The sequence below is a fragment of the Protopterus annectens genome, chromosome 12.part0 (genome assembly GCF_019279795.1).
Source record: "Protopterus annectens isolate FY-2018-M chromosome 12.part0, PAN1.0, whole genome shotgun sequence".
Lineage (NCBI taxonomy): Eukaryota > Metazoa > Chordata > Ceratodontiformes > Protopteridae > Protopterus > Protopterus annectens.
In genome coordinates, this window is record NC_056746.1 from 1184959304 (window position 1) to 1184983493 (window position 24190).

Sequence of the window (24190 nt, forward strand, 5' to 3'; positions counted from 1 at the left end):
ATATCCTGCCTTCCTCTTCAATCCCTTAATTTAAGTTCAGTATCCTGCCTTCCTCTTCGATCCCTTAATTTAAGTTCAGTATCCTGCCTTCCTTTCCGATCCCTTACTTTAAGTTCAGTATCCTGCTTTCCTCTCCGATCCCTTACTTTAAGTTCAGTATCCTGTCTTGCTCTCCGATCCCTTACTTTAAGTTCAGTATCCTGCCTTGCTCTCTGATCCTTTACTTTAAGTTCAGTATCCTGCCTTCCTCTCCGATCTCTTACTTTAAGTTCAGTATCCTGCCTTCCTCTCCCATCTCTTAAGTTCAGTATCTTGCCTTCCTCTCCAATCCCTTACTTTAAGTCCAGTATCCTGCCTTCCTGTCCAATCCCTTGCTTTAAGTTCAGTATCCTGCCTTCCTCTCCAATCCCTTACTTTAAGTTCAGTATCCTGCAGCAAGAAAGAAGGGTCTGAGCTTGGTTTAACAGTTCTCTTTTCTGCAGCAATTATAATGTTACTTTTAAATCTGTGCCAGCTCTCCTTCACACTTTGTACCACACAACAGCATTACTACCATCAAGCAATAATTGTTTTACATTCTGATTTAGCAGACATTGTCTTAATGCTAGATTTAACTAAATATAAAAAAGTAATAAAAGAAAGGTGCTTACTACAGTTACACTCCCTTTCTGAAGAATTTGTCAGTATACTTAGCTTCAACAGTAAGCTTATTAAATCTCCTGTATATTCCTCCAACTTTAACTGATTGCCTCATGGTATTGAGTTTGGATCCCATTCTAACACAATGTCACTCGTCTTGTGCAGCTAGTTAAGAAGAAGAGGCTCAGGTGTTCATTTATATACCTTATTACATACAAACACATCAGGACTGATATCAGCAAAATATAAACAATCTAACAAACTGACAGACTACTACATATACATACATGCCTACACCTCTGCAGCTCCCTACAAAATGGCAGTCTTGCTTGAACATGCTCAGTATTTATATACATGTGCTAGCTCACTGAAAAGCTTCTTAAAGGTACATGCACACTCTGATGTACAAGTTACACTCCCTTTCTGAAGAATTTGTTTTGGAGCCTGAAGACACTGCAATGTATATATAAAATATGTGACACTTGGCTATTTGTGGTGTCCTGCCCCTGGTCCATTATGTTCCTCTACGGCAAACATTTTTGAAAACCACATAGCTGATTCATCGCATTGTTTAGTCGCCATTATTTTACTTTTCTCTACTGTTTTTGTCTCCTTTCCCCTAAGTACAAACACACAATACCTTAGATGTTCGCAAGCACACAATTAATTTTCTCAGTGTAATGACTAAATGATAGAATTAAATCTCTATCCAGTTGGTAAACTGTGTAAGTCATTAATATTGCTACATGTAATAAGTGGAGGTTGCCTGCCCCCCATCAGCCAGCCACTAGGATGGCTCAAGTAACATGCAGATGCCCTGGACTCCCATGGCATTCAATCAAGATGTAACACTGGATTCCTGTTAAAATTCTAAAGGTCGTAACTCAGATCCTCATAGTAGTAAACGTATAAGTGTGAATATGGATAATATATATAAACTCAGAGGTTGCAGCACCTCAACGTATCTCCCACTATGAGGTACAGTAATTACAGCATTAGTACATGTAAGCACAGAGGGTATCGATGGCACCCTCCACCCCACCCCATATCAGGTACTACAGTAGCAGCAGCAGTATGTTTTGATATTTGCTGCACTTACTTTGCAACTGGAATTTATTTTTCAAGCTTATGGAATTCTTAGCTATGGGTCTCACACTTTGGATAAGCAACCTGTAACAGTAACCTTTAACACAGCCAGTATTTAAAACTTTGCATATAGATTTACCTGAATTCCACAGCTAATTATATGCATTTAGTTCAGAACCTTTAGTATAGCAATTCTGATTTGTATAAAGTTTGTATTCGGAATGAATCCTCCAATAAAAGCAGACAGGAAAAACACTCTATATGATTCAATAAAGCCTAGATTAAGTGTACCCTAAGTTCACACTGGTCTGAGTGAACAGATAACACAAGCATAACTCACACCTTCTTCCTCCTAATTTTAGCTTTCCTACTGATATTCTTGTAGCTTTAAATACTGAGGGGGATTCATAAAGGTTACTACAAAGTGTAGACTACATGATAATCTTTCTGAGTGACTAGAAATAATAAAAAATGTGGTAGAGATGTTCTGGAATACAGATCGTGTACACTTAGTATAGGTGTTATTGAATCTGGCCCACAGAAGTATTGGATATCAACTTTTCCGAAGTAAAAAAAAGCATGAAAAAGGAACTGAGTAGTGCTACAGTATTACTACGGGGCATAGAGCCAGCTAAGCTTGATAGTATCTCGCACAACACAGGAGCAGAAACAAGCTTATAAGGAGTGGCAGACAGGGCACCATTAGCCAGATGCTGCAATGTCTATTCAAGACTTACTAACAGCAGCAGGGAAATAAGAAATAACATGCACAAACCACAATGGCCAAATTGTAGTAAATATATAACTAGCTCTTTTTTCTACTATGGGGAAGTCTGTACTAAAGAAAAAGACAGTAATTCTCTTGTGAAATGAAAATGTCTTTTCTGGGCTGCAAAATATATATATATATATATATATATATATATATATATATATATATATATATACATATTTAACATAGCTTGTTCAGTGTTAAACCTTGCCCAATACACTAATTATGGGTGACTCGATAGTGAGGCACACTGATGTCCCACTCACTAGGTTGAATAAGGAGAAGGTAACAGTCAACTGTCTATCAGATACCAGAATCCGACACATAACACATGCACTCAGGTCACTCCACAACAAGTACAAGTATGACTCTGTCACTGTCCACGTGGATATGAATGATCTGAGATGCACCTCCCTGGACTACATGAAAAGAGACATGGAGGAGCTCTCGGATTATGTGGCCCAAACAGGTATAACCCTAGCCCTGAGCAGCATCCTACCGTTGCCCAGAATGATACTGCAGTTGTTGTTTCTTTTGGCTTTTCCCGGTTACGGGTCACCACAGCGGAACTCTGGTCCGCTAATGATTGGTAGTTGATTTTTACGTGCCGAGTTACCAGCACTGACGCACAACCTTCAACGAAGGTACGCCCATTCACGCATGTCTCCACGCAAAAGACGCTCTAGCTGAGAATCGAATTGGACAGCATCTTATTGTGAGGCGACAACGCTACTGCAGCACCACCACCATGGGGCAGAATGATACCGCAAAAATGGAGAACGACATTTGTGCTGTAACAGAGACCTGGTTTAAAGCAGCAAACAGCACCCCTGCACTACCAGGCTATAACTCATTCCACACCTTTCGGCCCCAGAACTTAGACCGAAGCTCCAAAGGCGGTGGTGTCTCCATATTCATAAAGGATATGCACACCTCCAGACTAGTAGCCCAGCATAATGCATCTGAGATACTTCAGGTGCAACTAACATTGGGTAAGACCACGATTTAGGTTGTAGCCTGCTATAGGTCCCCAACCATGTCCCAAGACTTTCACTCCACTTTCCTAAGCACCCTGGAAACTATTAGGGTCCTACTCAACACTCTTATACTAGGTGACTTCAACTACCCCTCCATCAACTGGGAAAACTACTCATGCACCAATACACTGGCCCAACACTGCCTGGAATCCATCAATTCCAATGCCCTGGACCAGTTCATTCTTACCCCCATTAGAGGTAGCAACATCCTTGACCTGGTTATTATTAACATGGGCAACTGTTGCTCTACACCAATAGTCAAGTCCTCCCTGGTTAGAGCTGACCACAAACTAATCATCATGGAAATCCACATCTCACCCACATCCCCTGCAAAGGTAACCACCATGAAAAACTTCTCCAAAGCTGACTTTGGGCTCCTAAAAACACAGGTGGCTAACTTCACAGCACCCATGTCAATGGAAAATAGATGCATGACTGTAGAGTCATACACCAATGCACTGTATGGACATGTACATAAATGCATGGAACCAGCCATACCCAACAGAAACAAGAATCTCTCCTCCAAAAAAAGGAAGCCAATCTGGTGGTCCCCTGCCATTAATAAACTCTGCAATAGAAGGAAGAAACTGTTGCAGAAAAAGGTGAAGTCCCAAGACTGGAAAAACTGCTGCACCCTACACTAAACTGCTGAATCCTACACTAAGGCACTGTACGAGCAAATCCACTCATGCATGAATCGTGCCATCCCAAACAGAACCAATATGCTCTCCTCCAAAAAAAGGAAGCCAATCTGGTGGTCCCCTGCCATAAACAAACTTTACACCAAAAGGAAGAAACTATTGCAGAAAAGAGGAAAATCACAGGATGCTAAAAACTCCCTTACCAGCCTCAGTAAGAAGCTGAGATCCCTCATAAAATCCTCCAAAGCTAGCTACGAAAATAAAATTGCCAAACATTCCAAAGACAACCACAAGGCATTCTATAACTATGTCAAGAATCTAAATGGCAATGCTCAGATCTGTTCTGAGCTACAACAGAATGGCATTAAATATACTGATCCCAAGGATATAGCCAATGTCCTGGCAGGTCAATTCAGTGCCAACTTCACCCCCCTCTCACCCCCTAAATGGCCCATCTCAATACCAGAAGATTGCCAAATTCTGGTAATAATGGCCACATAGGTAAAAAAAACATTCTCCAAAGTTAAGTATACAGCATCCATGGGACCAGATGACATCCTGGGCTGTGTACTACATAAACTACAAAGTGAACTGGCACCTCACCTAAGTGTCATGTTTAATCATATCCACACCTCAGGCACAGCTACAGTTATCCCACTCCACAACGGGGGATCCACCTTGGATCCCGGAAACTACAGCCTCATCAGTCTGATGAGCCTGATCTGCAAGGCCATGGAACGTATTATCATGGAACTTATAAACAAAGACATTGGCAACCTTCAAACACTGGACCCCACCCAGTTTAGGTTCATGAAGGGCCGATCTTGTCTCCTGAACCTGATTGACATCTTCGAATCAGTCTCCAGAGCTGTGGACGAGGGTAAGGTGGTTCATACAGCCTATCTGGACCTCGCCAAGGCCTTTGACACCATCCTTCACTCTGGAATCATAGATAGATTTACTAAGCTGGGCATTAATCCCTACATCACTCAATGGGTTGCCAACTGGCTTACTGACAGAACCCACACTGTTAAAGTAACCGACTCCAAATCCAGCTCCAGACAAGTGACAACTGGAGTACCTCAGGGTTCAGTCCTGGGACCGCTCTTGTTTGGCATCTACTTCTCTGAAGTACAGGCCAACACTAAGGGACTCTGGCTAACAAAGTTTGCAGATGACTGCAAACTGGGAGCCATTATTGAATCCCCAAATGATGTGGATACTCTACAAAAGGGCCTTACAGAAACAGATGCTTGGTGCCAGAGCCATGGGCTTAAGTTCAATGCCAAGAAATGTATAGTTATCCCCTTTGGAAAAAAACATGTACCCGTGAATTAACACATAGGTGGCAGTACACTAAACACCAAAAGTGTGATAAGAGACTTAAGGACACAGGTGGACAGTGGTCTCACCTTCGATAACCACATCGCCACAACAGTCAGGAAATCCTTCTATGTGGCACATCTCATCACTAAGGGCTTTTCATCCAGAAAAAAGGAGGTCATTGTCCCACTGCACTCATCCCTCATTAGACCCATTATAGAATACAACACCCCATTTGGTATGTACATCTCAAGACATCTTCAGCAACTGGAAAGGCCGCAGAAATACCTCACTAAATGAATCAAAGGCCTAAAGCAGATGCCCTATGCTGACCGCCTTAAAAAACTCCAACTATACTCTGTTGCATATCATCTACTCAGAGGTGATCTCTACTTAACATACAAGGCCATGTCAAACCCAGAGCAGTTGGACATGCTACACTTAAAGAAATCCCAATCCCTCAGAGCCACATGCTCCAGGGATCTAAACCTTGTTATCACAATAAACAAAACATGCTGGAGGGATAAGCTCCTGACCCAGAGACTCCCCAGACTCTGGAATAGACTACCCATACATATCAAGTAGAGCACCTCTTTGGCCCTCTTCAAAAGGAACCTTGATGATTGGATTGGAGAAAGGAAATTCACCCCAGGGATCACATCAGTCGCCCTACTAGACAGGGGTCCAGGGAAGTAAATAGTGTGGGAAGAAATAGCCAGGGAATTGTTATGGCTAGGCTTGTATAGGCCCTAGGGCCGATAGCGTAGTACCAACTTATGAACCTATGAACTCCCTTATTAGCCTTAACAAAAAGTTGAGATCCCTCATCAAAACCTCTAAAGCCAGCTATGAAAGCAGAATTGTGGCAGACACTAAAAACAACCACAAAACCTTCTATAGTTATATCAAGAATCTCCATGGGAGTACCAAGGTTTGCTCTGAGTTACTGCACAATGGTACCTCCTATACTGAGCCAACAGATACTGCCAACATAATGGCTGACAGATTCAGTGCCAACTTTACCCCTCTCTACCCTCCTAAAGGACCAATCACAATACCTGAGGAATGCCAGGCACCCAGCATTACTGCAGCACAAGTTAAAGCTGCATTGTCCAAGGCCAAGAATACAGTTTCCATGGGACCCGACAATATCCCTGGATGTGTTCTACATGAACTACAAAGTGAACTGGCACCACATCTGTGTGCCCAGTTCAATCACAGCCTCAGGCTTTGTCCCTACCAAATGGGACACTGCTACAGTCATCCCTCTCCATAAAGGGGGAGCGACTATAGACCCAGGGAATTATCACCCCATTAGCCTGATGAGTCTAATATATAAAGCTATGAAGCACATCCTCATGGACCTAATTAACAAGGATATAGGGAATTTCCAAACTCTAGATCCCATGCAATTTGGTTTCGTGAAAGATAGATCATGCCTGCTCAACCTGGTTACTTCTTTGAGTCAGTCACCAGAGTTGTGGATGAGGGCAAGGCAGTTCATACAGCCTACCTTGATCTAGGCAAGGACTTTGATACCATTCCCCACTCAAGAATCATTGATAAACTCACCAAACTAAGCATTAACCCCTATATCACTAGGTGGGTTGCAAATTGGCTCACAGATAGAACCCACAGTGTGAAAGTAGCAGACTCCAAGTCAGACTGCCAACCAGTCGCGAGTAGAGTCCCACAGGGATCAGTCATTGGTCCCCTCCTGTTGAGCATCTACTTCTCAGAAGTCCAGGCCAACACAGAGGGACTCTGGCTGACCAAGTTCGCAGATGACTGTAAGCTTGGAGTCATTATTAACTCCCCAAGTGATGTAGACATCCTACAGAAAGGCCTCCTGAGACCAATGACTGATGTCAAAACCATGACCTTAAGCTTAATTCCAAAAAATGTGTTGTCAACCCCTTTGGGAAAAACTCAAATCCCATTAATTACTACATCAATGGGAGCCCACTGAACATTGAAGGCATTATAAGAAATCTGGGGGCACAGGTTGACAACAACATCTCATTCAGCCACCACATTGCCACTGTGGTCATAAAGTCCTTCTAAGTGGCACATCTCATTACTAAGGGTTTTGCATCCAGGAAGAAAGAGGTCATCACCTCTCTCTACTCTTCCCTCATTAGGCCAGTCATCAAGTATAATGCCCCATTTGGCATGTACCTCACTAGACACATGCAACAGCTGGAAAGGCCACAACAGTACCTCACAAAGAGGATCCTAGGCCTTAAACACATGTCCTACATGGACAGACTCAAAAACCTCCAGCTATTCTCTGTCTCATATCGTCTACTAAGTGGCGATCTTTGCTTGATTTACAAAGCCATGTCTGACCCAGGTCTGTTAGAAATGCTACATCTAAAGAAATCCAAATCCCTCTGCACCACACGCTCCAGAGACCTCAGCCTCATTACCACAATCAACAGAACATGCTGGAGGCAGGTTCATAACACAGAGACTGCCCATGCTCTGGAATGAACTTCCCATACATGTCAAGCAGAGCAATCTTGATGAGTGGATGGGAAATACAAAGTTCACCCTGGGGATCACTGCAGTGGCTCTACTTGATAGAGACACTGGGAACTAACGTCGGGTGGCACGATGCCAGGGTACTTATATGGGCTAGGCCTGTAAAGGCTCCAGGGCCATTAGCCTAGTACACACCTATGAACCTATGAAAAACACAGGCCATGCTCAACTGGAGGACATTATTTAGAGTTTTTATGTTGCTTTGTAACCCCATGATGGAGCAAAAGTATGCCACAACAGGGAGGCTCTACAGAACTGGAACACTGTGCATGCTGTCAGTGGGGTACACATACACTTGGGTAACTGCCATATTGATGACAGTGTACTTTGCATGCCTGGAGAAAGGAAAAATGGGAACAGTATGGCCACATTCTTTGATTGTGATAGCACCCCATTACTCTGCCTTTATCCCTTATTATATTAAGTAGGTCCTGTTTTCCTAAGGTAATGGGGTGTGTTAGTCTTCTGAGATTTTGTCATTTTATGAGAAGTGAAATGGAGAGTACATATTCACAGAAGAGATGGAAATCACATTTGAGTGGACTTACTGCACAGTTGTGAAAAAAATGTGTTGCTCTTATCTGTAATATTAATATGTGTCAATACTGTCATCTGTATTGATCTGGAGAGTACCTCTATCTTTACTGGAAGAGTGAATGGCTGCAAGCTAAAAAGTATATCTCTCTCTCTATCTGTCTCTCTGTGTCTGGTGTCTTGGTGCAGAGAAAGAAATCTCTAATTGAATCCCAGCTGAGTCATTTTCAATCAGTGGCACAGACACTGGAAGGCCTAGACAGAGAGGATGGTAGTGAATGGCTGACAATGACTCAGCTGGGCAAGACATCAATCCAAATTGTAGCTTGCTACAGATCCCCCACCATGCCCCAGGATTCCCACTCCTCATTTCTTGATACACTGGAAAATATTAAGGTACAACCTAACACCCTAATAATGGGCGATTTCAACTACCCCACCATTAACTGGGAAAACTACTCTTGTACCAACTCTTGTGCTCAACGTTTTCTGGAATTCATAAATTCCAATGCCTTGGATCAACTTATCCACACCCCCACCAGGAGCAGCAATATCCTAGACCTGGTCATTACCAACATGGGCAACCGGTGCTCCACACCAGAGGTCAATTCCTCGTTGGTCAGATCTGACCACAAGCTAATCCCCCTAGTCATCCACATCCCTCCCCCACCCCTCATTAGGGAAACCACCGTAAAAATTTCTCCAAAGTTAACTTCACGCTTCTTAAGACAGAAGTGGCAAACTTCACGACACCCATGCTGATGGACAATAGAGGTATGACTGCTGAATCCTACACAAATGCACTTTATAAGCACTTACACGAGTGCATGGATCATGCAATCCCTAACAGAACCAATATGCTATCCTCCAAAAAAAGGAAGCCAATCTGGTGGTGCCCTGCCATAAACAAACTCTACATCAGAAGAAAGAAACTGTTGCAAAAAAAGAGTAAAATCCCATGATTGGAGGAACTCCCTGGTCAGCCTCAGTAAGAAGCTGAGATCCCTCATAAAATCCTCCAAAGCTAGTTATGAAAACAGAAATCGACACTGACTCTAAAGACAACCACAAAGCATTCTATAGCTATGTCAAGAATCTCAATGGCAACACTCAGATCTGCTCTGAGTTACAGCACAATGGCACTAAATATACAGAACCAACTGATATTACCAACATCCTGGCAGATAGGTTCAGTGCTAACTTTACCACCCTCTCATCCCCTAAAGGACCCATCTCTATACCGCAAGAATGCAAAGTTCCTGTAATCACGACTGCACAGGTAAAAAAAACACACTCCAAAGCCAAGAACACAGTATCCATGGGACCTGACAACATCTCAGGCTGCATTCTACATGAACTACAGAATGAACTGGCACCCCACCTAAGTACCATGTTCAATCATAGCCTCACCTCAGGCTATGTGCCCACTGAATGGCGCAAGGTGACAGTTATCCCACTCCACAAAGGGGAAGCCACCACAGACCCCGGAAACTACCTCCCCATTAGCCTGACAAGCCTGGTCTGCAAGGCTATGGAACGTATCATCATGGCACTTATAAACAATGACATTGGTAATCTCCAAACTCTGGACCCTACCCAGTTCGGGTTTGTAAAAGGCCAATCATGTCTCCTAAACCTGATAGACTTCTTTAAAGTGGTCACCAAAGCCGTAGATGAGGGTAAGGTGGTTTACACTGCCTATCTAGATCTCGCCAAGGCTTTCAACACCATCCTCCACTCTGGAATTATAGATAAACTCACTAAACTAGGTATAAATCCCTATGTCACAAGATAGGTTGCCAGCTGGCTCATTGACAGACCCCACACTGTGAAAGTAGCAGACTCCAAAGCCAACTTCAGACCAGTGACAAGTGGAGTACCACAGGGTTCAGTCTTGGGTCCTCTTTTGTTTGGTATCTACTTCTCTGAAGTACAGGCTAACACAGAAGGTCCTTGGCTCATGAAGTTCACAGATGACTGCAAACTAGGAGCCATAATCAAAACTCCAAAAGATGTGGACATCCTACAAAAGGGCGTCACCAAAACAGATGCCTGGTGTCAAAGCCATGGCCTCAAGCTCAATGCTAAAAAATGCATTGTCATCCCTTTTGGTAAAAACTCTGTACCCATGAACTACCACATAGGCGGTAGTCTACTTAATACCGAAAGTGTGATAAGAGACCTTGGGACACAGATGGACAGTAGTCTCTCCTTTGATAATCACATCACCACAGTAGTCAGGAAATCTTCTACGTGGCATACCTCATCACAAAAGGTTTTTCATCCAGGAAAAAAGAGGTAATTGTTCCCCTCTACTCATTAGACCCATTATAGAGTACAACACCCCTTTTGGTATGTACCTCATGAGTCATCTACAACAACTGGAAAGGCCACAGAAATACCTCACAAAGAGGATTACCAGCCTCAAACAGATGCCCTATGCAGACCGTCTCAAAAAACTGCAGCTTTACTCCATCGTATATCGCATATTCAGAGGCGATCTCTGCCTAACATACAAAGTTATGTCAAACCCAGAGCTTTTGGACATGCTCCACTTAAAGAAATCCCAATCCCTCCGAGCTACACGCTCTAGGAACCTAAACCTTGTCACCACAATAAACAGAACATGCTGGAGGGATAGATTCCTGTCCCAGAGACTTCCCTTACTCTGGAACAGACTACCTATCTATATCAAACAAAGCTCCTCATTAGCACTCTTCAAGATAAATCTTGATGATTGGATGGGAGATAGGAAGTTCACCCCGGGGATCACTTCTGTGGCTCTGCTCGACAGTGGCACAGGAAAATAATTTTCTTGGGTGGCGAAAGCCAGGGTACCTTTTGGCTAGGCTTATATAGGCCCTAGGGCCAATAGCCTAGTATCTACCTATGAACCTATGAACCAATACTGAGGGGAGGAAGGTTGATCCTGTCCTTCACCTGGGTGAAATCCAGAGGGTGCACTGAGTGTGGCACTTGCAAAGCAACAGACTACTGAGCACATACTGCTTAGAGTTACACTGCATAGCCAAGGAGGTCATGTGTGCTGCCAAGTATGCTCCCATTGGCTAGAAGCATTCATGGAGATTAAGAGAGTTACTATGGGGACAGGACTTCAGGGAGATTAGGAGAAGAGGCCAGAGGATTCCACAAACTGGTCTGTTCCTAACGGCCTGATTCTTCTCTCTCTCTCTCTCTCTATCTCTAGGGAGAATGAATGAGATAATTAAGCCCTCCTAGTAAGGAACCTAGAGGAGAAGAGAAACAAATGGGTCAAATGGACAATGGTAGGGGGGGGGTCAAGGGGAAAGATCCTTTGGAGGGGGGATTTACAGCTCTCATCTCTCTAAGAGTGAAGTAGTGTTTTAACTTTTGGGTAGGCAAGATATGACCCTATCACAAAAAGTAATGTACCAGCTGTCAGGTCAATGTCACGGGGAATAAGCTGTCAGTTCAATGAAGGGTGCTTCTACTAGAAACTATTCCTTTCCCTACAGTTTAGAAAACATGATATTTTTTTTTAGAACAGTACTAGACAAGAGAAATAACGTTTTTAGTACTGTAATATTTTTGTCTCTTTAAAATGTATTACATTGAACCTCTACTCTGGCAGAGACATAAAGAGGCCCAGATACTACTTTTTACCTTTTGTGATAAGGGAAATTAATAAAAGTAACTGTGTTCTGAATCCTGGGAGAGAAAAATCATAAAATGCGCAAGCCATTTTTTGAGACAACAGATATTACTGTAGGCAGCTGGACTGAGTACCTAATGGCCAGACTGCCTTCAACAAGAAGGCAATAATGCACCATCGGTGTCCACCCCCCCCCACCCCCATGTGGAAGCTAACTGGGGGCTTCCTGGGCAAACTCCATCATACATTTTTGAGAAGACGATAAGCCAATCTAAGATTTTTTTTTATCTTTTGGTTAAGAATCCTGTGCATATATCTTGCCTCCAAAGGTATGCTACAAACATTTTTTGGCTGCAGAGTTGAGCCTGCTGTGCAGATACAAAAACCAGTAAAGTCATGTGAATGAAACTGAACCTTAGAAGCCTGCAACTAAACTCTTATGATCTAGAAAAATCTATCATTCAGGTCTCAACAACCTAAGTATTTTCTGTTATGAAGAATGAATAACTACAGCCACTGCAGAAATTCAAACTTGGATATTTCACAATCTGCATAAAAAATGCATCTAGAATGGGCCATTATTCCTATTTTTTCCATCGAGGAGAAATGTATGGAATACATGGAATGCAAAGAAGTTCTCAAGTCACAAAAGAAAAAGTGACTGTCTCCCATCATTCCTCTTCAGCTTATTATCAATAGTTTTGACAAGATCCGTATTTAGTCCGGTGGTAGAGTGGCAAGGTAATAGACTGCACTTCCAATGACCCAGATATGACTAGAAGCCTGAAAACCAAAGAGCCTGTAGAAGGTGGAAAGCTAGAATGAGTGGCTAATGCCACCTCTTTGTCTTTTGTGAAGGGATTTCACAACACAGGAGTGTCTCCTGGTGGAGGCCAATAATGAACAATGGAGATAGCCTGGTCAGGGCCTGCTTGCTGTATACACTGCATTAAGCTAACAGACATTACAAGTATGTTATAGCATGCACCTTATGCACACTTAACTTTCATATTCAATGTACATCATAAATGTCCCCTGTTCAAGGAAGTTTGGGCTGTATAAAGGTTCCAGTTCTCTTATATGATGGCCCAGGTGGTTACTGCATTCGTGGATCTAACCTTTCCTCCACTGCAAAAGCAAACTTCACGTTACTTAAGACTGAGGTGGAAAGGTTCACAGCCTCCATGCTAAAGGACAAAGCTGACCAAGCTGCTGAATCCCTTACAAAGGCACTCTATGAGCACCTGCAAGAATGCATGGATCGTGCTATCCCAAGCAAAACCAAGACTCACTCCTCCAAGAAAAGGAAACCAGTCTGGTGGACCCCTGGCATAAACAAGCTATACAACAGAAGGAGGAAACTAGTACAGAAAAGAGTAAAATCCAAAGAAGGAAAGACATCCCTGATCAGTATCAGCAAGAAACTAAGATCCCTCATAAAATCATCTAAGGCTAGCATCGAAAGAAAAATTGCCAAGGACTCCAAAGACAACCAGAAAGTGTTCTTTAGCTATGTCAAGAACCTAACTGGAAACTCTCAAATCTGCTCTGAGTTAGTGCAGAATGGCACAAAATACACTGAACCGACTGATATTGCCAACATTCTGGCAGACAGGTTTAGTGCAAAATTCACCCCTCTCTCATCCCCTAAAGGGCCCATAACTATACCAGAAGAATGTAGAGCCTCGGCAATCACTGACATGCAGGTTAAAACAGCCCTATCCAAAGCCAAAAATACAGCTTCAATGGGACTGGGCAGTGTCCCAGGCTGTGTCTTATACGAGCTCCAAAATTAACTAACCCCTCACCTAAACAAACTGTTAAAACTCAGCCTCTCTCCAGGCTATGTACCCATAGAGTGACGCACAGCTACAGTTATCCCACTCCACAAAGGTGGAGCCACAACAGACACAGGAACTATCACCCTATAAGCCTGACTAGCCTGGTCTGCAAGGCTGTGGAGCTCATCATCATGGAACTCATTAACAGAGACATTGGGAACCTCCAAACATTGGACCCTACCTAAACCTTGTGGTCTTCTTTGAGACAGTTACCAAGGCTTTAGACAAGGGAAAGGAGGCCAACACAGCCTACCTAGACCTCGCAAAGGCTTTCAACACCATTCCCCATTCTGGTATTATAGACAAGCTCACCAGTCTGAGCATAAACCCCTACGTCACAAGGTGGGTTGCCAATTGGCTCATGGATAGAACCAACACGGTGAGAGTTGCAGACTCTAGGTTCGACTCTAAACCAGTTACAAGTGGCGTCCCCCAGGGCTCAGTCCTGGGACTCCTTCTATTCAGTATATATTTCTCAGAGGTACAGGCAAGCACAGAAGGACTATAGCTGACCAAGTTCACAGACGACTGCAAACTGGGGGCCATAATTGACTCTCTGGCTGATACAGACATCTCTAGAAGGGTCTCACTGAGATGGATATCTGGTGTCAAAATCATGGCCTCAAGCTAAATGCCAAAAAGGGCATAGTCATCCCCTTTGGAAAAAACAAAGTACCCGTGAACTACTGCATACCTGGTAGTCCCCTAAATATAGAAAATGTAATAAGGGATCTGGTGGCCCAAGTAGATAGTAACCTCTCCTTTGATAATCATATTGCCAAGGTGGTTAGAAAATCCTTCTATGTGGCCAACCTAATCACAAAAGGGTTCGCATCTAGAACAAAAGAGGTTATTGTGCCCCTCTACTCATCACTCATCAGACCCATCATAGAGTATAATGCCCCATTTGGGATGTACCTTACAAGACACCTGCGACAGCCGGAAAGACCACAGAAGTACCTCACCAAGAGGATTACTGGCCTCAAACAGATGTCCTATGCAGCCCGACTGAAGAAACTCTAGCTGTACTCGGTTGCATACCGTTTACTCAGAGGTGATCTCTGCCAGACATGCAAGGCCATGTCCAACCCAGAATTGATGGACATGCTTCACCTAAAAAAAAACAAATCCCCAAGAGCCACACACTCTAGGGATCTAAACCTCACCACAACGATAAATAGGACGTGCAGGAGGGATAGATTCCTGTCCCAGAGACTCCCCCATGCTTTGGAATAGGATTCCAATCTACATTAGGCAGAGCCCTCACTAACTCTCTTCAAGAGAAACCTTGACGAGTGGATGGGAAACAGAAAATTTACTCCAGGGATCACTGCAGTGGCTCTGCTGGACAGAGGCACAGGGAACTAATGGCTCTGCTGGACAAAGGCACAGGGAACTAATCTAAGGGGGTGGCAAAAGCCAACACATTCTGGCTAGGCTTATAGATGCCCTCGGGCAGATAGCCTAGTACTTACCTATGAACCTATGATGTGAACTGCGGTTGTTCTTTCCTACACAGGAAACCCCTCCCCGTTGGTTATGTGGAGCTTAGACAGTGAAAGGGGAATTAACATGCTTTAGAGAGGTCATGTGACAAGTAAGAGGCTTAAGGTTAAGTAACAAATAAGGGACCAGAAAACAAAAAAGTAGTATTAGCTTATTTTTTGTTACATAAGATGGACTTGTTCAAGCATTTAGCATACTGTCTTGAAAATGTTTTGATTTATAAAGAGGAGCCAAGAATCAGGATACCTCACATAAGTTAATATCATTTTACTTGTGTTGTTGTCCACGTCAGGGTGCTAACAACAAATGATTTTTATTCATGCTAATAACTGCAGCAGTGACACAAATGAAGACACTACATTGTAACTTATTAGGGTGGATCTTAAAATAGTATGATCTACAGGGTGGATCGTAAAATAATATGATCTATACTGATTCAAAATACCTGCTACAGATATCTGAGACTCAGTGTTGCAGCTCTGTACCTTAAATACTGTGCCATTATGTTTTATGTACAAAAATAAAAAATACCAAAAGTAGATGCTTGGTCTGTTAATTTTTTTGTTGCATATCGCTCAAATATAGGTACACCACCCCTTCTTTTGTTCACCTTTCTTTGCTCTATCCCTTATCCTGCCTTCCTACATTAATTTAAAAAAAAAAACACTGACCAAGTTGTAATCTAAATTCTGTGAATTTCAGTACAGAGGTCTCATAGTTCTTTTGGTACCAGCCAAAAAATGTGATGGACAGAGAGGCTACCACATTACACATTTACCACATGGCATCTTTGTATCTTTAATTATAGGACCAATGGAAACAAATCTTTTGACTTACTATATTTTTATTTTTTACTTATTTTACATTTGTTAACTGGGTTAGTCTGGCTGAGCTTTTGGCTCATTTTCAGCAAAGACCCAGTGAGAAAAGCTCCTCAGGACTAGAAAACAATTTATTAAATTTTAGTAACATAGTAGTAACAATCAGCTACAGGATCTTACAAGCAGAGACCTGGAGAGAATAAAAGCTCCTCAGGCAATTCAATTATACAGAGTATTAACAATTGACAGACAAGTATGTGAGTTGTTACAAACAAGGTTTAAACAATTAGCAGTAGAAAATGTGACTAGTTACAATATTATTTAAGCTGCTTAGAGCAAAATGAGTTAATAGTTAGGCAGATGTTTATTTAAAGTGGGTAGGATCTAGTTGTATAGGAGTTTGGAAACAAGAAAGGAAAGTAAGAATGGCTAGTAGGAGATGTAGGGGAGGTAGATTACAGGAGACACTAGACAGGTAGGTTGTTTTGAGACTAAGAATTTAGAGTGGTTGGAGATAGAGGAAGGGAAGAGGTAGAGGAGGCGGGGGAATAGTGTTAGAGATGCATTAAGATTGAGGTGGTGAAACAGGTAAAAGGATGGTGGTTTCAGGGTGGTTGGCTACAGTGGCAAGACCACTTTGTTTTTAGGTATTTCCTTGTGGCTAATTTGAATGCTATGCTGGAGGGATTTTATTTCCAAGGGGAGTTTGTTCCAGGATGTAGCTGGGTTATAGTTATAGAGAAGGCAGCCTATTTTGGTTTTGGGTTTGCATATGTCTAATAATTCTCGATTTGAGCTGCGTAGCGTCCTAGCAGGGGAATATTTGGATATGACAGTGGAGAGGCTGGGGCAGAAGGAGGGTAGACAGAGGATAAAGTGGATGATTTGTAGTTGTATAGTTGGAGCAGCTGAGGGAATTCTAGCCAGTCTAATTGCTGTAGTGCTAAGCAGTGGTGTGACTTGTAGGTTTGGTTAGCTGCAAATCTAGCAATCTTATTATAGGTAGTTTCAAGCTTGGAAATAAGTGTAGAATTTAGGTCTGTGAATATGTGGCAGCTGTACAGGAGTGTTGGGAGTAATAAAGCCTGGGAGAGAGTTATTCGGGCAGTGTTAGTTAAGTATTTCTTTTTACCGAGTTAGTAATACGGAGATCAAACTTAAGCTGATCATCTATTGTAACACCTAGCAATTTAGTACTAGATTCAGCTGACATGATAGTGTTGTTGCAGGATAAGATGGTAATTGTACTTTTGAATGTGTTGATGTTTTTAGGGAGGAAGAGTAGGAGCTTAGTTTTTTTTTGGATTAAGTATTAGTTTGTTATCACTAAGCCAAGTCTCAATGGTGTGGAAGGACACCTGGGTAGTTGAGTGGAGGTCATTTGGGTTGTCAGCAATGGTTATAACAGTTGAGTCATCAGCATATTGCGCAAGAGATGACTGGGGACAAGAGGAGTAGAGCAAGTTGGTGAAAATATTAAAGAGTAGTGGTCCAAGTATGGACCCTTGGGGGACTCCCATTTGTGCAGTGAGAGGAGAGGATTGCACAGAGAGCCATTTAACTGATTGCTGGTGGCTAGAGAGATAGCTGGAGAACCAGGAGATAGTAGGGGGAGACAAATATAAGTTAGTGAGTTTATCTAGAAGGAGTGGGTGAGAGACAATGTCAAAGGCTTTAGAAAGGTCAAGGAATAGGCATGAGACAAGTTTATTGTTACCACGAGCTAGGGAGACTATGTTGATGAATGATATGAGTGCAGTAGTTGTACTATGCTTGGGACGGAAACCATGCTGTGTGGGTGTGAGAAGGTTTTCCTGGTGAAGGTAATGCATTACCTGCTTGTGAATGCATTTCTCTAGGATTTTTGAGCATGGAGAGAGTATGGCAATTGGTCTGAAGTTGGATATGTCTGAGGAGTTGCCCCCTTTGTGAATGGGTAGAGTAAAGAAATTCTTCCACACAGTGGGGACATAGGATTCAGAAATGGATCGGTTGGCTACAGGATAGGCAAGAGGTTCAGAGGCAATCTGCAGGAAGTAAGAGGGTAGCTTGTCAACAGATGGTGAGCAAGGTTTAAGTTTAGAGAGTAATGACTTTACCCTCTCTACTAGAATTGTTAACATAATAAAGTTCTATTTTGTATATGCCAGACCCTGGACCATACCCCTGCTATAGAAGAGACTGATACACATATATCTTCTAGATCCTAAATAACAAAGTCTAAAACTAGATAAACCAACAAAGCCACCAGGCAGGAAGGCAACCAGGAAAATTTATTCCACAAAACTTTTTGTGGAATAAATTTTTCTGGTTGCCTTCCTGCCTGGTGGCATTGTTGGTTTATCTTCAAGATCCTAGACCATACCCCTCCTATAGAAGAGACTAACATGCTGTACTGAAATTGTCAGAATAAGTAACCTAAGTATGACTACAAAATACAGAGTGTGCTTTTTTTTAAATAGTTGTAAACAGTAAAATATCTTCATACTAACTGAATATCACACAGAAATGCAGCTACTTTTCTTAATCCAGCTTTTGTTTTGTACCAATAGTCACCTATTTGTCCAGTAAAAGAAGAGTGTGAAGGACATACTGTTGCTTATTAAGGCAACTATCACTTACGGGAACATCCATTTCCAATGGTCCCCTTTTCCATATCATTTTCTGGCTCTTTCTGGTAAAGTTTACACCACATTAAGCAGAATGAGACAAGTTATGCAGTAAAACTGAAGAATCCAAAAGGATCCCACAGGTTCAACAGACTCTGCATTGTTTTCTTAGGCACCATCTTAGCTTTTGTCTGCTGAGGGACTCTATACTTCTTTGCCAAGACATGTATCAGTATCTGTTCTCTTTTACCATCTCATACACAAATAACAGCATTAGTTATTCTTAATCAGCCAAGTTACATGTTGTTGCTCCTTTCTTGTTTTCTTGTTTTTTTTTCCAGGAAAAGTTCAACCCTGCTGAAAATGTTCAAATTTATCACAATCTGAGTTCTCAACATCAACAACGGATTAGGGTCTGCTAACTCTAAGAAACACTCTCTCTCTCCTTCATCCTTCTTGGAAACAAAAAGCACCCTTGAAATATTTAGGTGCTGCAGCAATGATTACAGGCAGCGTTTCTCAGAGCACTCAGGTTGTTTTATTAAAGTTTCTTGGTAGAATTTTTTGCATAACTTATCTAAGGTTCAAGCACATTCAGTGACCATCTAGAATTGTTAACATTGTAAAGTTCTATACAAATTTTTCAAAATCTGGTGGACTCCACTGGGCCTGTTCGACATGCTAGTTTACGTGACCTAAATTGTTTTATTTTTATTTTACTTGGTTTATTGCAGTAGTGCACTGATTTCAGTGAACCATTTAAAGGTACAGACCAAAATGGGAAAATATATCTATGATGGCTTCTAGTAAAAAAAGACACATTTTTAGAAGTAAAACTATCACATTTCTTAATTCCTTAACCGAGAAAAACACAATTTCTGAAATTTGAAAATGCTGATACAGAGTGGTTCATATTAGTATCAGCTGTACATGTAGACACAAATAAACATAAAACACGAAGTCTTAAATTTGTTAACTAAAAAGAAAATGCAGATTCATATCAAAATTGTTAATACTAATATAATATATGAATGAATTATGATGGAAATTTTAAACTAGAATTTAGACATGGTCTAGACAATAACAAAGAGCAAGTAAGAAGATAGACTGGACGATGTGATGTTTCTTCACTTCTGTTTCACTGCTGAGCAGTTTCATTAATGTTCAGACTTGGAACTGGTCTGTATTTTTCAATTACTTCTCTCAGCCCTTTGTAGAAATGGAGGTCTGCTCCTATAGTGATAAAACCCTGGAATAGAAAGAATCAGGTCACTGTTATAACACTTCATGTGAAATATGTACGGTTACAGAGTGCTGTATTTATTAAATATCTTATTACAACATTCATACAGTAGTTATTAACTCATAAAGCTGGAACCAGAAGCCAGCCCACCTTGACTGTTTTGGGATGTTTTCAATGGGCTATGTTATTTTATTTATTTATTTTCCATTTGTTTACCGGGTTAGTCCGACTGGACACAAGGTGACCATTTTCAGCAGAGGCCTGGGGAGAAAAGCTCCAATAACATAGTAAAAAATTATAAAAAAGTAATAAAAATACTAAAAACAATTACATAAACATAGCTATTTTGTACAAAGAGCATAGAACACATAAAAGGAGTAAAAATCAGAGTTTTACAATTGATGCAGCATACAGTGGTTAGAATATTGAGAAACAATTGAACAAGATATTATACAACAAATATAGAATTGCTTGAACATAAATTGAAAAAGAAGTTTCCATAGACAAACAGGGTCATAAACTAGAAATCATAACTATAAAGGTGGCCTAAACACCTGGTTCACAGTACTATGCACTAAGTGAAACTACACAGTGCACCTGTGATCTAGGGATGTTGAAAGTCAGGAACAGGTGAAATTAGTCTGGTTCTGTACAGGAATATATCCAAGTTTTGAATAGGAGATCTTTTAGTAGGAATTTGAAAGTATGTATACTATTTGGACATTTAATGTCAGTGGGTAGAGTGTTCCAGGCCTTAGCAACTGCATAGGAATAAAGAGATTGGCCTGAGCTATGTAAGCAATTGGTAACTGTCAGTCGGGCAGTATTAAGGAACATGAGCAGACCAGAGAGGGCAGGTATTTTATTTGGTTTGTATAGCAGTTGATGGGTCAGGAGAAGCTGATTGTATTTTAGTAGGTTAGGGAGTTCTAAACATCCTAGTTGTCTTAGGGAGAGGCAGTGATGAGAACGAAACTTAGCATTGGTTGCAAATTTTGAGATTTTATTGTAGCAGGTAGATAGTTTCAGAAGGTCAGATTTGTTTAGGTTAGTTAGAACTGGGGAAGCGTATATTAAGGTGGAGAGTAGATGGTACGAGAGATAGTGATTCGGGATTCCTGTGTGAGGAAGCTCTTGCAGTGGCAGTGTGAACCTAGTGTTTTATGAACTTTGGCAATTGTTAGTGCTATATCTTTGCAGAACTTAAGGTTTTGGTCAATAATTACACCTAATAGCTTGGCTTGAGTTACTGGTATGATAAGGGTATTGTTGGAGGATGTTATTGAAAATGGCAAGGTAGGGGTGAAAGTTTTGGAAGGGTGGAAGATCATGAGTTGAGTCTTAAATGGGTTTAGTATGAGTTGGGAGGAATTTAGCCATTTTTCTATAGTAGTGAAGGCTTCCTGGGTTCTATCATGGAGTAATTGTAGAGAGGGGGCTGAGCAAATAAGGGTGGTGTCATCAGCATACTGTACTATATTAGTCTGTTGGCTAGCCGAGGGGAGGTTATTGGTAAAGATGGAAAATAGTAAGGGGCCAAGAATGGATCCTTGCGGAACACCTTGTCCCACTGGGAGGAGAGGGGAAAGAGAGGTATGCCATTTAACAGCTTGTTGCCAGAGGGACAGATAATTTTTAAACCACAGTAGATAGGAGTTATCCAGATTGAGCTCAGAGAGAGGCAATACTAATTTGCAGTGGGATACTACCATGTCAAATGCCTTTGACAGGTCTAGGAAGACAACAGATACTAGGTTACCGAGATTTCTTTGCTGGTTGACGTGGTCAGTAAAGGATATAAGGGCAGAGGTGGTACTATGGTTTGGCCGAAATCCATGTTGGGAATTTGCTAGCAGGTTATATTGAAGAAGATGATTCAGTAGTTGGGTGTGTACACATTTTTATAAGATTTTTGATAGGAGAGATAGTAATTATTGCCCCATAGCTATACTAAGTTCTGTCGAGTATCCACATTTGTGTAGGGGGACGACATAAGAAATTTTCCAGAGAGAGGGGACAGTGTGTTCAGCTATGGATCTATTGATGATTATGGAAATAGGGTGGGTAGGTGATGGCAGAGGCGGTAATCAGCGGGGAGTTTATCAGCAGCGAGAGTGGTGAGTTTCAATTTGGCAAGGTGTTTACGAATTAGGTCAGTTGGAACTGGTTTGAGAAAGAAATGGGTGTTGGTCTTATGGTGACAGTTTTGTATTTTGGGGGTATTTGGAGTAGTAGTAGTGGGGAAATTGTTGAATAACCTTTGGATGGAGGAAGTGAACTTGTCATTAGACTGGGTGACAATATCATTGTTATCACCCTCAGTGTTAGGGTTTGGGGAGGTGATTTTGCCAGGTTGGAGAATGTGGTTGATTGCAGACCAGAATTTTTGTGGATTGTTGTAGTGAGTTTTTTGGAACTGGATATAATAACTTTTTTTGTCATTATGTATTTGTTTTTTTGCTTTGTTTCTGAGCTCTAGGAAGTATTGTCAATTTGTACTTGTTTTGTTGGTACGTCAGGTTGCCCAAGCTATGTCTCGTTGTTTGAGCAGGGATCTTGTGTCCCTTGAGATCCAGGAGGCTGGGCTGGTTTTAGTATGAATTATACGTTGTGGGGCCATAAGATTAAGGATGCCTAAGAAGGTAGTATTAAAGTACTCCATGGGTTCCTCTAAGGGTAGAGTTTTAAGAGGTGACAATTTATTTTTTTTAAGGTGTTGAATTAATCTGGTAGGAAATTTTTGGAACTACGGATAGAAAGTAGGATGGGGGGATTTATGGGTTTTGTGTGCTGTCTTAGTATGAATGTGGGTTGGTGATCACTGAGGGACTTGGGTAACGTACCAGATATATTGGCAGATGAAGACTTGCTGGTTAGGATCCTTTCTAATATGGATTCCTTCTTGGTGGATTTGTCTATACGGGTGGGGGGTTTGGATATGCTGTGTGAAGTGATATAAGTTTAAGTGGTACTTCGGGGGGATGCTGTGATGGAGGCTCAATCAATGTTGAAGTCCTCCAGGATAAGTGTCTCCTGAGGGAGGCCAGTGGAAGTTCAATGTAAAATGGACTCTAGAGTGGCTATATTGTCGCCTGGTGGTAAGTAGACACCTATAATGTTGAGCTGTTTCTGCTGGTTTAACTTTATAGTTGCAAACAGGGTGTCTGCATAGCCGAAAGTGGGGATATCTTTATGTATTTGTTGGAGAGTAAGGTTGTGCCTGTAAAGTAGGGCAATGCCCCCACCTCTTTTAGCTATTTGATCACATCTAAGGATGTTGTATCCAGGAGGGGCTATGATGGTATCTTTGATGTCGGGCTTGAGCCAGGTCTCAGTTAGGAGTACAATGTCAGGGTTATAGAAGGATATAGAGGCATGTAGCTCTTCAATTTTATTCATGATGCTGCAGATGTTTATACTGAGTATTAAGAGGTCAGAGGGTTTTTGCTTGAAAGGGATATTATATCCATGTAGGTTTGTAGCAGTAGGTATAGTAGTGGAGGGACCTGGGTTAGGGTGGATGTCGCCACTGAGTGCAAGTTGGTTAGTAGCAGTAGTCAGTGTGTGTAGGTAATTGGCAATCATATTGTGCATGAGTAAACCGGGTAGTTTTTTATAATTAGTTTCTTTGTAGGTGAGTTTGGTGATATCAAAGGGGGTGTGGTTGAAGATCGTAGGTGAAATGTATATGCAATTATGGTGGTGAGTGTTTGAATAGGTTAGCGTGGGGGAGTTTAGGTGATTGTGGTTAGTGATAGTGGAGTGGTAGGAAGTTAGATGGTAGCCTAGGGAGAGGAGAACTGCTAAGAAAATAGAAGGTGCAAGCATGGTGAGAGTTGAAGGAAATGGTGGTAGTATATGTGGAGTTAAGTTATCTGGTTTGGGAGTTCTTAGAGGAAGAAAGGATAGTGTGATGTGGCAGAGCACCACAGAACAAATTAATGAGCAGGTGGTGAAAGG

At 41.8% G+C, this 24190-nt stretch overlaps 1 protein-coding gene across 2 annotated transcripts in view; it reads right to left on the reverse strand.

Annotated features, from left to right (window-relative positions):
- Positions 1 to 19502: 19502 nt before the first annotated feature.
- LOC122817075 (phospholipid transfer protein) overlaps positions 19503 to 24190 on the reverse strand; it is a 257047-nt gene continuing 252359 nt past the window's right edge. For both annotated transcript variants that reach the window (XM_044090228.1, XM_044090227.1), the window contains one exon: positions 19503 to 20236. In XM_044090228.1, the coding sequence (XP_043946163.1) occupies positions 20178 to 20236 (59 nt within the window). In that variant the 3' untranslated portion in view covers positions 19503 to 20177. The remainder of the gene's footprint in view (positions 20237 to 24190) is intronic.